At 34.8% G+C, this 17,680-nt stretch overlaps 1 protein-coding gene across 14 annotated transcripts; it reads right to left on the bottom strand.

Moving 5' to 3' along the window:
- Positions 1-1,504: 1,504 nt before the first annotated feature.
- LOC124182395 (calcium/calmodulin-dependent protein kinase type 1) lies at positions 1,505-16,493 on the bottom strand. 14 transcript variants are annotated; one of them, XM_046569604.1, is made up of 10 exons: positions 16,180-16,493; positions 13,968-14,091; positions 12,812-12,946; positions 9,868-9,939; positions 6,003-6,077; positions 4,690-4,952; positions 4,385-4,525; positions 3,820-3,946; positions 3,522-3,559; positions 1,505-3,415 (listed from the first exon to the last, which is right to left on the bottom strand). In XM_046569604.1, the coding sequence occupies exons 1-10, from the start codon at positions 16,232-16,234 to the stop codon at positions 2,943-2,945; spliced, it is 1,503 nt and encodes a 500-aa protein (XP_046425560.1). In that variant the 5' UTR covers positions 16,235-16,493; the 3' UTR covers positions 1,505-2,942. The 14 variants fall into 14 exon arrangements, with proteins under 14 accessions (XP_046425560.1, XP_046425563.1, XP_046425562.1 ...); XM_046569607.1 differs by having other exon boundaries at positions 13,968-14,088; positions 15,869-16,493; XM_046569606.1 differs by having other exon boundaries at positions 15,869-16,493.
- Positions 16,494-17,680: the final 1,187 nt, after the last annotated feature.

A 17,680-nucleotide genomic window follows, 5' to 3' on the forward strand; every position in this document is an offset into this window, starting at 1 on the left:
GACTGATTTCATTTGGGTCTTATTACGCATTTCGTAATCTTTCAAATTCTGAATTTAATACTTTTGCTTCATGTTATTTTTTGGCAACAGTAATTTACTAGTATCCTCCCCCAAGTTTGCTTGTTAATTTCTTTTTTGCATTTTTTATTTACCTGTGAGTGTCTTGTCAATTGTACGATGCGTAAGAACAATGAATAAATAAAAATAAAAACATTTTAGTTGGTTTTGTCCCCACTGAAGTATTATTGTTATTGTTATGCAATAATGAGCAGAAAAAGAAAAAAAGGAAAAAAAAAAATTAAAATAAAGAACAAAACAACAAAACTGACAACTCCCAATTTAAATTGGCACGGAATTTCCCATACATACACAAGTGTACTCTCTATAAACTATTATATTCAAAATTTATAACGCCATTCAATTTATATAATATAGTTATTCATTTATATATCGATTTATTTTATTTATTTTTTTATCCACCTTTTCATCAATCATTCGTAATTTTTTTTGTCTTTGTCCGTGTTTCTCTCACAAAAGAATTCTGTTTGTTTTTGAAAATAATAAATAAACAATGATCATTATGACATCAGGTTAATATTGGGATAATCGTTCAGTTGATTATCATTAATCAATTCACGGATTAACTGATTTGTATACATGCGCTGCGTGAAAGCTCGTTCTCATGTTTCAAAGAGGTAAATTTTACTCGGAAACGAAACTTAACGATGAACAAGAAGAGTTCTTCATATTTAAATTGAGAAATGTTATTCGCATCGCACAATACGCAATATGCCAGGTACATTTAAACAGTTTTGCATGCAGAGCAGTGTCGTGTTAAGAAGGAATACGCAGACCTTTGAAAAACTTTTCATTCGAGTAGTAATACAACTAATCTCGTATTACAGACGAAGTAGATTTCGCTGTTTATGGTCTGAACGTTCTCCGAATGCCGCTAATATACAGAACGACCAACATAAATAAAAAAGTGAGCCGAACAGAGAGTCGAGAGAGAAATTTATCACTACTATCGCATGTTAATTTTCAATAAAAAAGAATTAATAAGCACTAAGTAAAAATGAATGTCAGTATTTTCTGCCGACTTCACACGGTGTTCGTATATTTAATATTAGGTGTGTGTGCGCACGCCGTAAATTGGTGCACTTCTAGTTGTCTTGCAAATAGTTTGTGCGCAGGTTATAGAATTATTTACTAATTAATATTATACAATAAAGTATAGCGTGGAGGCCTTATTATGTGTCGCATTGCGAATGACGTTTATAAGTAACGACTTGTCGACATTTACGATCACTTTCCTTTTTTCTTTCATCCTTTCTACTCTTTAAGTAACAAGTAAGTCTGTATCATCAAATAATGTTAATAATAATAATAACAACGGTGATTATTCTTATATTTATGAAAGTAGAAGTAATAATAATAATAATAACTAGGAAATCATTAATTGTTTACCACAAAATCTACAGATCTTTTAAACGTCATCGTTTTCATCGTTGAAATACGTAACTACTTTTAAGAGAACATGTACGCAGCTCGACTGCTTGTTTTTTTGAAAATCGCTGAGTCTAATGCTGTCGCTTTGTTTAAAGTACAATTTCGCATTGGTAGTCGAGTTTTAAAAAACGTACTTGACACAGTTTTTGAATTAGAAACAAATTCACGTGTTCAAGCTGCGTACCTTCTTTCTTTTAACTTGCCTATTTATTTGCTATCTTACCGATCGATATTTCACTTCATTTTCTTTTAATAAACTCGTGTCAATACGTATATATATATATATATATATATATATATATATCGATATTAGTACGATATCGCGTTTCCGAAAAAAGGAACGAACAAATCATTTCGTGTGCTTTAGAATTTAAAAATTGCAACTGAAATTTTTGCGTACAATTGTATCGTTTTGAGGATCGACAATTGAGTTATTCTTTATTTTTTTTTTTTTTTCTATCTCTTCTACTGGGCCAGAAAGTGTTTGTAAGTATATAAAGAGGTGTAATTCTTAGCAATAATTGAGCGCAGTTTTTCCACGTGATAAAGATAATAAAACACATTTTATCTTTCGTCCGGCCAGGGACGCGATATTTTGTAAATTTATTTATTTGTTCATTTATTTTGATTTATTATTATACTTTTAATTTATTCATCATTTAGTTGACACCGTGACCAAAAGAGAGTTATCATGAATGCTTGAATTTTGCATTTAAAAAGACTGACAATAATTTAACCAGCCTTGATTTTGTTTTATTTGAATTATTATTATTATTATTATTATTTTATCTAGTTTTATCGAAATCAGTTTCTCCTCATAAGCATTACGTGGAAGATATTATATTTGCATGTATATATATATATATTTATTTATTTATTTATATGTCTATATTTATATATTATTTATAAACAAACAAAAGAACAGAGATAACTTAAATCATTAGTGACATTATGCTCGAGAAAAACGTCAAGATAAAGATGATACAAGTTTCTTCCTTCAATTATTATCACTTGTATGCTTTTCTTATTCATTTTCATTAATCAGATCTCGTAGAAAGCGTATATGTATTTATATCATTGGTCGCTTGAATTTTCAATGCTCACCTTAAACTTGCAACAATGACAAGCAATTGATTAATTTTTTTTCAACCGCATCGATGCTGTTTTTTTTTTTTGTATCTTCTTTTCCAAATCAACGACAGAAGATTTTGATATTTCGGCCCAATCGCTTTGAAAAAGTCGTCGCGATATTTTTGTTCGAAAAAATCAGATCCAGATTGAAAGAAAAAATATACATATATGTATATGTATATACACATATATATATACATGTATTTATGTATATATACATACATATATATATATGTGTATACCTATATGTATTGAATATACAAACAGAATGAATCGAACATACATTGTTCGAAGTTAGACGTTCAACTCTTTTTACACTTCTTATGTTTTCTAAGATGCGATATTTTCGCTGGGAACAATGTTGAGAGAGCGCTTCGCGTGCTGCACCATAACAACTTGAAGCGTTTACTACGGTGATATATCTTAGAGTCGTTTAGAGATAACGGTGTCACTGGAGTCGCCAGAACCAACAAAGCTGGTACGACATTAGATTGTTGTACCTCCTCCAGCATTGGCTTCAGTTGTAATTTGTCGACTGTCCTAACGGAGCTCTGTGCTGTTGTTGATGACGATTTATATTTGGACTGACGGACGATGGGTCTTGGCGCTGCTGCGTTGAATTGCTTCCACTGGAGGAAAGGCCGGTCGAACCTTGGACACCCTTCTGCTGCTGAAGGCCACTGTTGAGCGCTAGCCGTTGCATCTGACGGATGACCGTAGTCGCGTGATACGCTTGCTGCAACCATGAGACAACAGGGAGACATTCCTACCGGGCCTGGCGAGCAAACATATACTTATCAGCATTTTAATCAACTTGTCAACATTACTCACCTTCCACCTTGACTTGGCAAAGTTCTTTTTAAGTTGTTCCGATACAGTACCATGGATATTTTTATTGCTCGCCGCGTTTCCGGATATCCTGAAATTATTATTATTTTACCAAGTTTCACGATTACTTTGGGATGGTGAGAATACGTGCCTCTATTGAACAACGACGGGTGTCTGGCGTGCTGAGAATTTGAGGTTACTTTTTGCCAGTTATTAACTTTTGGTTAGTTTTGCCAAGTTGATTTACTTTGTTGGGCTGATTTTTGCGATACATGTCAATTTATCGGTACGCTTAATATATTGTTTTGTGATTCCTTCTTTTTTTATATAAACCTTTTCTTTTTGACTTACCAAGGGTGCGCCAGCGCCTGTTTGCAGGTGTATCGTTCGTCGACGTTAACGCACATCAATTTCTTAATGAAATCCTTTGCAGAGTCGCTAATGTCATCCCAGTACGGCGAATCGAACTCAAATTCACCTACAACAGTCTGGTTAGCTCGTTGCTATAAGCTTGTAATTGCTAATCTCGTTAAATTTTGGTCAGAAAATAGAGATCGAAGTTAGAGAAAAGGAAAATTTGAAGATAACACTTATAAAACAAGAGGAGTAAAAGAAAAAATACAAGAACAAAACGTAATCACTGCAACGGACAGAAATATCAAAGTAATTTGAAAAAAAAAAAGTTTTCTTTTGTTATCAAACACACGTGAACATGCGCAATGTTTTTTTGTTTTAAAAATTAATGGAACGAAGCGCTTACATTATTAAACTTTTGAATAATCGTTATCAGTAAAAGCATGAGTGATTAGTGTACAAAGAATGATTATAGATCGAGCAATCATCTGAAATTGTAAATGAATTTTCTTATCGTTCATTAGGTGAGTCTTTCGTCAATCCGTATACCACTCTCTATTACCTCGTAGTATCTGGGCGAACAGATTGGCGTCGTTCTCGTCGTAGAACGGTGGATATCCGCACAATAGAATATAAGATATCACACCTATGCTCCATACGTCTACGGCTTTGCCGTATGGCTTTTGCGCCAATACCTCCGGTGCTGAAAACAAAAGAGATTTTATGAATTTTGTGCGGATTTCCTTCAACTTATCGAACATGGATCGCAGACCCGTTCCAACGGTTTGAGTTAATCGTTGTTACAGTCAAAAGCGATCTGAAAATCTTTTACATTAATTCAAATTGTCCAAGATTTCTCAAACGTACCGACATAACCAGGCGTGCCGCAGGCCGTTGCCATTATTCCGGAATCCTCCATTTTCGATAGGCCAAAGTCACTGATCATGATTTTACTGTCTTCGTCCGGACTGTAGTAGAGGAGATTCTCAGGTTTCAGATCTCTGTGAACGACACCCTGCTCGTGCATGTAGTCGACTGCTTCGAGCACTTGTCGTATAAGACCGGAAGCGTCTTTCTCTGTGTAAGAACCTTTCTCTACAATTCTGTCGAAGAGTTCTCCCCCGGTGACCCTAAGATATGCGATAAAATACATGACACGATCCGTCGTGTTTCAATTTTCAGACAACTCGACGGTCACACCCAGAGCCTAATATTTTTTTGATTAAAATTTAACTTCAAGCTACAATGTCGATTCTGACAAACGTTCTGTTCTACATTTGAAAATGTGACATTGTTATTCTAAGCGCAACGTTTACAGGGAACATTGGTCGGTACAACACGTCTTGTATGTCACGTATGTCCATTGCTTTCAGAGAATTGTGAAATTTTTACTAACGTTAGTTAATGACTTTCAATATCGCTTTGAGTCATAGTGAAAACTATTCTTATCACTTATTTTATATTCGTTTTTTGTATACTTAGAGAAGTTTTCAACATATTTCTTTGCAGTGTTTTGCTATTTTTAATAGTATACTAACAGATTTTCAATGCTCAAGATTTTCAATGCCCTTTTCACATATATATGTTTTACCTAAATTAAAAGTTTTTGGGGTCGCTGATTACAAAATTGAAATCGGATTTTAATAACTCAAGATGGCTGATCCAATATCGCTGACGAAAATTTCAAATTCGATCGAATTTGGAGAAAAAAACTTTGTCCAAGGGTTTTTGGGGTCGCTGATGACGAATATGAAATCACATTTTGAAAACTCGGCATGGCGAATCCACTTATTGACCGCAAAATCCCGTGCATAGAGTTTTTGTATCCAGACACGATCAAATTTGAAATTTTCGTCCGCCATATTGGATCCGCTATCTCGAATGTTTGAAATTTGCTTTTATATTTGTAATCAGCGAGCCCGAAAACCAGAGAATACTATCTTGTTATAAAAGTTGACTCGGTACAATAATGTGTAATTCAAAGTGTTAGGAAGCACAATTGGTCATGCTGTTTGTGTTTCATATTGGAGAACAGAAAAATACTGCGAGCAATGGTTCCAGAAATTTTCTGTCCATGAGGTAATCTAGTAAACGTTGCGCTATGTTTTTTGACGTTAGATATTACAACGCGCGACAAGACTCTGGGTTTACGGGTAACGCATTATTACAACTGAACTTACAACTCCATTACCAAGTAGACCTTGTGCTTGTCTTCGAACGTTTCCAAAAGCTGCACAATGTTCGGGTGGGTCAGCCTGTAACAATGGAGTTATTTCTGAGTGACGATACGTTTGTGTCTATGCTCAATTATGTAACCCTTTTTCTTTCATGCTATCACTGGTACACATATACCTCCATCTACATGCAACCCTTTGGCAAGGATGTAAGAGTGTAAAGAAAAACAATGTATTCTGTTCGGAACTGAATCGTCGTACCTGATTTTTGAGTACATCTAGATTACTTGATTGGCAAATTGTCTTGGAAATTTTTCCCCGAACAGATATTACGGTTTTTCAAATATACTCTTACAGTCGTCGCGTGGTGAACACAAATAAATCGATAATTACACACATTTATAAATGCAGTAAAACAATGTATTTATCAATCGATATATGGCCAATTTTGTTAACACATTGTTGATAGATGCCCCAAAACCTGTAACACATAGTATCGTCTGAATATCGTTACACGCAATAGTCAAATGATAGTTCGTTCTATAGAACACATTGTTTTAATCCAGAATAATCAGCGGTAAGAAGAAAAATTATAACTGAAAGCTAGTACATGGTGGGAACAAAAAATAATACAATAGTGATAATAACAATAAAATTAATGATAATAATTTTAATAATAATAATTGTAATAGAAACGGTACTGGCACAGACACACAGATAACAATTAAGCGATGCGTTGAATACATATAAACTTTACATTTAGACGGTCAAAGGAAATATTCTGAGATAATATCTCTTTTTACTTTCGTCTTATTGGTACATTTTTTTTTTCCTTCTTTTTTTTTATTTCTGCAAATTTTCTTATTTCGAGTTACCTAAAAATTTGTAATCTTGTTTACTTGGCGCAAAATCGGAATATACCAGAATAGAAAGTTTCTGACAGATAGCTTGTAAATGAAAAACGAACGTATTATGTAATAGACAACTTCAAAGCCTGAGCGCGGATGTCATAATGTCATAATCATTTTTAGTTTACGGAAAAGAGAGAGAGGAATCCAGAATAAAGGAAACACGTTTAATTCAAGTTGTGAAAGAGATATCTTGTTCGTCGCGTAACCTACTAATGGAGTTGTAATTAATTTTTAATCGATTTTTAATGAATTTTCAAATATTATTTATCAAATTTCTACATCCGCACTCAGCAGAGAGTCATGTAATATTTTGCCAATTTTGTCATTAGAAAGTAGCATAGAATCGCGTTTCATCTGAAAATTTTAATTTTTTGAAATGGCTTTGATCGATGATAATTTTTTATTTTTCTTGTCCTTTCACAATCAGTCGATCCGGCGGTTTCTCTACAATAGCGGTTCGAAACAGTTTGGCGAATCAAAATTTTCCCGTTATTCTCATTTAACCGAGTATAAAAACGTTGATTAAATACTTAATTCTTTGCACAGTTTTCGATATTCATATTCTTTCGGCATTTGATCGATAAACCCGTAAGGCATGTAGATTTATATAGTGGAACGGAGTCGAGCTGGTTAAACCTTTATTTTCCCATTCATTTTACTTCTAACCGGTATTAACGCATTTTCATTCATTACAGACTGCATGCCCAGCTATCGCAGAGTGCTTACGCAAACAGAGACGAGACAACAGAAGCAGTTAACTAATCGTAAGTGATTTTGTGTATTAAGTATTCGATTCAGGTGTATGGAAAAAACAAGACTCATCGTTTGTCGGTGTATGTACGATTCATTCATGAATTTGTAGAAAAAGGGGGACGAAGAGCTCGGATTTTGTAGTCTACATTATTTTTCTTGGAGAAGATTTAACGATCTTTCTTCACTAAAATATAAATACTTTCCCTGAGTTGAGTCTTCGGCGTTGGAAACTCGTGTTTGTCATCAGTATCGGATAATTGTTATCGATAATGCGGGTATCTGATATTTTCAAACGAGCGTCGGTATATTTCATTGGTAAAAATTCGTTTAATTTTGCAAATTTAAAGAGAATGACTTTCTTATTCTCTGACGTACCTAGCTTTGATCGTCCTTTACGAGATTACAAAAGCGTTGGGAAAAATCGTTTGTAAATAAGTGAACGCTTTAAATGTGCATCATGCAACTACGGTGTTTAGATAGTTTTAAAAATTTTTCATTCAAATTATAGCGATGAAAGTGACAAAATTTATGTAGTTGCAGAGAGTAGGATAGGTGTTTGGATGATAAGAGGTAAATTTTACTTCTAATCTCTACACGTCGTTTTAATTCAAGAACTAAACGTACGCCGGGCGAAAAACTTTATTTCATTTCTTTTTTTTTTTATTTAATTTCCCTTTTATTCTATATTCGTTTGCGGTGAACATACCCATGTGTTTGTATTCAATATTGTTATTATTACTATTAATATCCCAAGTGAATATCCATGGTAAATGTGACTTAATAATATGATGAAGATGAATTATTCCCGCATGCTATTATTTCGAGTGTGAAAATGTTTGCCGTGCGTTGATGTTGAAAATTCATTTTATGTACGTTCATGATACTCTGTATTTTATTCAAGCAAATCCGAACCAAGTTTTCAATGAGAAAATTTACATTCGATATTGTTCGCTGTAATTTCTCTTCTCTCGCACATCGTTTAATCGTCTGCTTGACAAGTTTGTCGATTCGATTGAGAAACAAACGATCGCTCGGAGAATCTTGCTTTATAAAGCTTGATACGACAAAAATGTGTCTCCGTTGAATTAAAATTGACAGAAAAGTTAGATTAGGTTTATTCTTTTTCATTTCATAGCAGACGACGGTGAGAAAATTTGAAAAAAAAAAAACAAAAATACAGCTGTCAAACGCAAACGATTATTGAGTTTAGCGACAAATGTAGTTGTCGAAACCGTTTGAGAGGAAGGGGAGAAAAATAGTGAGAGAGAGAGAGAGCGAAAGAAAGAAAGAGTCACATTGAGATATAAATAATGTGAATGTGTACGAAGCTAAGAAATATGTATTATAATGTATAATATCGTGAATGTAACGTGTGTTGACATAATATATTTATACATATATATACACCTACTAGGGTGGTACTTGTTTAGGGTGTTGACGAATTTTTACCGCCCCATCACTGAAATCAATTTTAAATCATTTAAAAAGAGTCGCCAAATTTTTTCAGATTCTTACAGCAAGTCCGATCTAAGTTTCTTATGGAAGTGACATGGGAAAAACTTTTTTTCGCAGTATATATTTTATCGTGAAAGTAATAATGTTCCAAAAAATCTGTAACCGCGAGGTTTTAGTCGGCGTTAGTGATACTATATGAAAAAAAATAATACACATCATCGTACGAGGCAATCTAGACGAATTGCACTTCCTCTGAACAGAAAAAAAAATAGTCAGGTTTCGAGGTTGTGCAATTCGTCTAGATTGCCTGGTACGACGATGTGTATTTTTTCCCAGATAGTAGCACTAATTCTTTACCAAAACCTCGCGGTTTACAGATTATTTGGAACATTATTACTCTTGCAATAAAATGTATACCGAGAAAAAAAGTTTTACCCATGTTAATTTCCATAAGAAACTTCGATCACAATGCGGACTATCTTAGATTCGATGTAAAAATCTGATAAAATTAGGCGATTGTTTTCGAATTATTTGAGGTTGATTTGGGGGATGATCTGGCAAAAATTCGTCAACACCCTGAATAAGGACCACCTTAACACCCACGTATATTATGCGATTCACATCTGTGTGTATGTATACATATATATATATGTATGCAATATATTAATTCAAAATGATACAGATAAATAGAGTAAGGGTAGGCGCTGCAATATTGTGCAGCATTTTTTCCCCGTTTTAGAGGGCGCACTTACCATCCCGTCTCGCCACTATTATCCGACTTGAACGGTCCACCACCGCTCTGTGGTTTCACTGTTTCACTGAACCTACGAATTAACAATAACACCATACACAATCACGAATTATACATTTGGGCGTACGGAGCACTGATTCAGCGAAGAGAACTCACTGCCTTTAGATTTTATTTTATTTTTCTGCACGATCTTGAATTACTTGTTGCTCATTAGCGAGGCCGTTTTGAAGGTGTTTTTGCTTAAACTCGGATCCGATTTTCGTGGAATGGGAGCCGAAAATACGAGTATAAACATTTTCTGGTATACGCGTTTTAAAATATTCCTGACGATTATCGCGAATTTCCGAGTCGCGATTCGCCTCGGATTTCAGCTCGCCCTGGTAATCTTGACGTTTTAAAATGTCGTCTTTTTCACTCTGAGATTCGACACTTGTTTTGCGAATTTCCGCCCACGTCGTTTTTATTGCCAATTAAATCGCGAGTGTTCGATTTCCGTTTCTGTTTTTTAGTTATGTCGTTAATTTGCGTCAACGAAAAACAACGTTTAGAACGTTCGAGGTGTAAGTTACTCCCTCGAGCAAGAAGCGTTTCGGAATTTTGCTAGACGTTCTAATTGATCCAAGAATCGTCATCGCCCACGTGATTGCTTGTACTACCTAATCACCTCTGAGTAAGAAATATTCATTTGTCAACATTTTTTCTCTCTCGTTTTTCCCAGAACGATAAGTTAAACGATCTATTTTTCAACGTTACAGTCAACAAAGTATCGCATTACGAAACTTTCAGGTGGAAAGAAAGAAAGATAGAGAGTTGGCATAAATGACAAAGGTACAGATTACCAATAGCGATACAGAAAAGTTTTTGAAAGTGTCTGCTACTAACGAGTCGTTCTTAATACGATAGACGTTCGTAGTAACGATCACACGATTGCATACTATGCAATTTCCTTGTTTCTGTTCAAATCTTTTCGCAGCGTTCTGTTCTCGAACCATATTTGTTTTCACCATCTTTTCTTTCAATCCCGTGATTAAACAATTTCACGATTTTTCTAAATGTATGCTTTCTAATTACCGAAAACTCCAAGATACGAGATTTTATCACGCGACGTTACTTTACTTGACTATTCGGATTGAAATTACTATCACTTGGAATTATTTGTGAAACAAGAGTACGATACTATTATTATTAGTATTTTAATTACCGTTTTTCAACGGATTTATAACGACGACATTAAGTTGGATACACGACGACAATGTAAAGTGTACAATGGGTTGTATAGTAATGGATCGATCGTTCGATGTGATATGTACGGCTGTATGAATATTTTAATAATTCACTCAAATCTACATATATATGTATATATATCTCTATACACTGCAGCGTGTTTTGACTGTGTGATATATATATAAATATAAATGCAAAATATGTATCCAGCGTTACGGAACAAATAAATAGAAAATTAGCGCCGAAAGGACAGACGACAGCCATCAGAGATATTTGCGTTACCGAATGCACAGAGCAACAACATTTAATAATAAGAGAGACTCAAATGTTCAATATGTAAATAGTATACAACTGCCAATAATATAATAGATACGTGTCATACTTTCAACCAATAGCAACACCATATTTTCAACTCTGTTATCGGATTGGGGATTTTTTTTCACTCGTTCGAAACCGCTCGCTTGTTGGTTTTATTATCACGCGCAAGAAGCTACCATATTTAACAGCTCGTTTGTCCAATTATTACAATTTTCATCTTCAAACAAAAAGTAATATCTTGATAGAACAAAAAAAGAACTTTGAATCGTTTAGCGAACTTGCGTACACCTTGAAAAGTGGCAAGACCAAATTTCAAAGAAAACAAAATACCCATCCGATAGCGATTTACCAAAGTGTGTGAAAATTGGTTGAACGATCCAAATATAAATATGACGTACAACGTACGAATAAAATATATAACGTAAACCAGTGTTGCGCCTGTAAAACATCGACTTTAAGCCGAACAAGCACAGTTCTAATAATTTTGAAATCGAAACTTGAAATTGTCCATCGAGTCGATACAAGAAAGATAGAAGAAATTCATTTTCATTCGGGTCGACCTGTCGTTGGTGAATACAGGCACAAACTCGTTTGCAACGCAAGAACTGAAAAATAAAAATATAAATCAAAACAAATAGCATACAGTTCGAAATACTTTAAAGCTGAATGGAACATGACGATATTCTAAGCTCGAATCTATAGCCGTCATTTTTTACAATCTTGTCGGTATTAATTTGCTCGCGAAATACCAATCAATTTTATGTTCCATTCTTGCTTCTATTGCCGAGTCCATTTCTACAATGTCAAAGTATGATAACGATAACGTTTTAACATTAGATAAGAAAAAAAAAGAAAAAAAAAAAATGATGCCTCTTTAATTGAATACAAAAAGAAAATAGTAAATATTTATATTAATATTTATATATATCTATATATATATATACACAATAATTACAGTAGTGGTATAGTATAGTAATAGTATACATAAGGCATACGCGTAGCAAATACGACTTGAAATTGGTTTAAATATAATAATAATAAGAATAAGAATAATAATAAGCGCGCATAATGAGCATGCAGAAATAATTTTTTTCCTTTAAAATTCAAAGCGTATGTATATATATACTATGTATATATGTGTGTATGTGTATATATATAGAGGAAGATTTCAATACGCTTGGCTTGGCTGGTATGGAAAATAAAATATATCTACTTTTTTTAAAATTTTTTTTACTTCAAATCCTGTGATAAAATATTGAAATTAAAATTGCTGTTGGCCAGTTTTGAATCGAGATATACAGTAGATAAAATGTGAACAGAATCCTAATCGTTCTAAAGTTTACTCAACATCGATCGTTTGCTTTTCATCTATTTTGAAAAAAAAAATTCCGTTTCACGCCTACCTTCGTAACACCTTTATCTCATTCTCCAACGAGTCTTCTTTACCCTTCAACGCCTTCTTGTCAATTATCTTCACGGCAAACATCTGGCCAGGTTTTTCTTTACTCTCTGCCAATCTGACCTCGGAAAACGCTCCCCTGGATGAAAAACAATCTTTGTTAATATTCGTTTACCAATGATAGAAATGGCGATAGTAATCGGACAACGACGAGCTATGATTCGCACCTTGTACAAAATGCTCAGGCATAATAGAAAATGATAAACAGATAAGAGTAAATAAATGCTTAGTCGAAAGATTGTCGAGTGTCGAAAATTTTAAAAACTCAGCCTCGCAATGATCGAGACTCGTGTGTGTCATAATGAAACGTGTGAATAGAAGGAAAGGAACGATTTCTAAAGATTAGTTTCATTATTCGACTGCGTGTAAATTATATTTAGAAGTTTATCATCGTCAATGAATAGGGACATTATCAATGGAAATAAAGCTCATTGCTATTTCTATTGCAAAACTTGGAAAATTTTGAAGTTTCTCAATGTAGCAATTAGTAAGACGAAGCGAAAGGAATATAACCGGTGTCAAAGTGCTGTGCCTTAGATCGGTCAATTCAGAGAATTTTTTACAGTGTTCCAAGAATTTAAAATAGAAAGAATATACGAAGTTTGAAAAAAAAAAAAAAATTACAAGAAAATCACGGATAAACGATGTTTGAATGGGTACAAATAAATTGAGATGAGATTATTCAGCCATTGGAAGAATAGAAAACAAGTATGGAATGGAAAAGAAAACTCGGATGAAAACGCAAAACAAAAAAAAAAAAAAAAAAAGGGAGAAAAAATTGAATCTAACGAAAAGTAAGATTGCCGATAATGTTGAGTAATGAAGGATAAAAATATTTTTAAAATTTCAACAACCCGAACCGAATACGTTAATTACATTATAGGTAGCGAATATTTGTACAACATTGTTGAAAAGGTGGGAAATTAACCAGCTGTTCAACCGTCTTGTATACGATTATAGAATTGTTCCCTGAGCGTATAATATAAATAAACGATATCCACGTTGTTGATTGAATAAATTTTCACCATTAACGACAACACGAATATCTTAAATCTATAATTTCACAATTTACGTAAAATTACGATTTTCAATATTCTTACGTTCCGAGTAATTCCTTGAGGATGTATTTCTCGTCAACCGACGGCAATCTCTCGTCCTTTCCATCCTTTTTCAATTTCTTGCTAGAATCCTTTTTACCGAAGAGCGGCATCTTCGTCGTGACTACTTTTTGGATGATTACAAATATATTTCAGCAGGAGTCAACCGAGGATAACGCACAGTGTCAAAGAGTGGTGGACGGCCGAAAGAGAGGGGGAAGAAGAACGACGGGAAGGGGCGGAGGTGAGGGGGAGGAAAACGAGGGGCAGGTTTGGCCGGGACGGGGAATGGGAGGGGGAAAACGGCGGCGTGGTGGGGATGGGGTGAGGGTGGGGGGAGTAGGAGTGATATGTATCAGGCGATGATTTCACTCTGTCTCTCTCTCTCTCTCTCTTGAGGTAATGACGATTACTCCTTTCGATGGAACGTGCTGTGAAAAAAAAAAAAAAAAAAAAATTAAAGAAATATGAAAAAAAATTCACGAAAAATGAGACACGAATGGGAAATGTATTTTCAGAAATGTTACGGGGCAATAAAAGAGGAAGAGAAGAGGGAATAATAATAAAAAAAAAAAAACGAACAAGATGTACACGCGCTGAGATTATTTAAGCGAACAAGAAATTAACTGCGAATTATGTATCTTAAAACCCGAGAGACTTGGTTGTTGGTATGATTTATGTATGTTATTAACACGAGTTTGATTGATACTACGCGATTTCGATGCTTTTAGAAAATTTTTCGTCTCCAAATTTATCTACGCACGTTAGGATGAATAACATACACTTGTATATGCGCGTGCGTCTGTGTGTGCGTGTGTGTACGGAGCGCGAAAAGAGAGAGAGAGAGAGAGAGAGAGAGAGGGAAAGACGGAAGAGGTTAAAGTGTAGATTGATGATGAAAAAGTTATCTGTCTTTACTTCGATATGTGATTCTTGTGTATTCATATAATTTATGTATGAATCTGTTGATTTTTTTTTTACTCAACGACAAAATTTTGACATCACAGATTTGTCGGGAATTAAACGTAGGGATTGACAACGTATGTGAAAATGGTATCGCGGGATAGATAACGGGAGGATAATTATGGGGAGAAAGAATACAAAAAAAAATTCAAAACAATGAGAGAGCGGAAATGTTGTGGTTTTTTTTCTTGTTCATTCAAATGACAAAATTAAAAGCTAAAACAAAAACACAAACGAACGAATGAGAAATAAAATAACGAAAGTATAGAAATTTGGATGAACCGAGATTGAGACGAATTTTTGTTCTGTTTGTCGTTTTTGTTTTTTCTCTTAACGGCGATCCTCTTTCTTTTGTTTTTTCCTTTCGTTTGCGGTCTTGACGTAAAATTCAACTATACCGAGTACCGAGTCGGATATCTTATTAATTTATTCCTTTATAATAACTACGTGTCTCTTTACTCTCACTGTCGAACGCACACTTTGACATGGGATAATATCACCAAAGGATGACTGTAATGATCAACGTGCAGTACGGCTGACTTTGGCAAACACAAGTGTGTCTTGCGTTCGCAAAACTGGCTCAGGGTCACGGCCTTACGCCCTCCTCGGTCAGATATCCTAGTTAGTGCGTGTTTGTTTTTTTTTTCTTCTTCTTCTCTTTTCTCTTTAATAATTATTTTTTTGTTCCCTCAGAGTTTGAATTTCCCGGCAATTTCGTTTGCTTTACCTCTATCGTTTGTTTTCACTAATATCTGTAACTCTATGAAACAAAGTAGTCGTATGTATGTACGTTCGTATCGGTTGCGTTTATATTCGATGACCGGTTGTTCGGTTGTTGTTTTTTGTTATTTGTCTTGATAAACATTTGCCCCTGCCCTCTGACGATTATACTTCAGGTCATATAACGCGAAAAGAAAATATTATTATTATTGTTACTTCACTGTTTTCGCGCTTCCTCCGCATATGATGCGATACAAATTGCGATGTTGGTTGATGAATCTCGATGATATTTGTTTCAGCTTCTGTCGTTATATTTTTCTATACAAGTTCTTGATTTTATCCTTATTGGCGATTCGTACTTTCAAATCAACTTATTACCTACAACTGCACGACAAGCAGTCAGGTACCTATTTTACTTGTGCGCGTACGCAGATATTATCGTGTCGATATATATATATACTGTTTTAATTTTTTTTAACAATTTTAATCAATTCCGTTAATCATCCAACTACTCAACTACAGTTTTATTTACTTCCTAATCTGTTTTTCCATTCAATTTTTAACTCTCGTACGCCGCACTTCTGCATACACTAAACCGTTCGACCATCTATGAACACCCCGCGCACTCTATGGACGCAAGATATGTATATCTCTTATAGCCTTTGCTGCAACAGAGCCGATCGTAGATATGCAATGTTGCAAATATTTTTTAACCGCTTTAGGTACGAAGTGTGCAGCGGACGTATATAGTGGAAAATTTATTCCGTTTCAAAGTCCCCGACGAGCTGCTTAAAACTCGGGGAAAAACACTACTGAACCACTCAATGATCATTAGCCACGAAGCAGCTAAGCTGGTGGTGGTGGTGGTGGTAGTGGTGGCGGTGGTGGTAGTGGCGGTGGCGGTAGCAGTGGTGGTAGTAGTGGCAAAATAACGCTGTAGCCACACTTTTTGACCACGGATTACATTGTTTCATTGAAATGCGCTTCGTCTTGGCTCATTCGAAGCATTGCCGCACTGGCGCTGCTTGGTGTCAATAGTTGAAGTAATTTGATATAGAAATCGTTATTGCGCCGATATGCGTACAGGGTGATTCACAAGAACCAGCTAGAGAGTTAATGTTCCAATCACCTTGATTTTAATTAAATTCATTTGCAAGACGCGAGTATTATTTACGTCTAATCATTTATTCGTCGATAAATTTGAAATCAGTGACTCTCAGGACCGTCGGAAGTTCGCTGGATTCGTTTTTTTTTTTCCTTTGCTATATTTTACCGCGTTATATGTATAATATATTCTTATGATCTTGATGCAACGATCCTCGTTTTGGCATATTACCGGAAAACACTCAAACGGACAATTATGTAATCCGTTTGGTTATGCAATCGACGTGTGTAATACGGACGAAGCAATACGGAAGCGAATTGAACATTCACTGGCACGGTGCGTCGGTAAAGTAGGGAGTATTGCTGAAATACAATCGTAGTTTCACATATCTTTCGCATATATACGAATTCTATAATTAGACAATCATGTAAAAACGATTATTTTTCTCTTAAAATTTAACTTTTCGAATAGTTTAATTTCTCGTTAGTTTGCATTCCGTGTAATTATTTCATTACTTCACCTGCATATTCATTCGTTAATAACTCATTGTTCCGCGTGCTGCGTGTGCGTGTGCAGATGCGCGCACGGCGCGCCAAGATTTATACAATAGTTTGGCAGCCGTTTGAATTCTATACAATAACGGCAGGTGCAACGTGAAATTAGAAGGTCGTAATTAGCTGTTATCTACCGATGTAGGTATGTTGTACCGTTTTATTCGTTTATTTTAAATCGAACGCATGCCTGAGAGCCGCCAACTGTACTACTGAATACCGTTGAAAATTGGAATAATTCAAGTATACGCAAACGCGTAAAGATAGATGAGTGATGAAGACGGATTAAAAAAAAAAAAAACACGTAAAAATTTCTCCACGTGTCGACGGTTACAAAACGCGGAGTTTGTCTTAAAATACAAGTATACACAGCGTTT

The sequence above is a fragment of the Neodiprion fabricii genome, chromosome 5 (genome assembly GCF_021155785.1).
Source record: "Neodiprion fabricii isolate iyNeoFabr1 chromosome 5, iyNeoFabr1.1, whole genome shotgun sequence".
In the NCBI taxonomy this organism is placed as follows: Eukaryota; Metazoa; Arthropoda; class Insecta; order Hymenoptera; family Diprionidae; genus Neodiprion; species Neodiprion fabricii.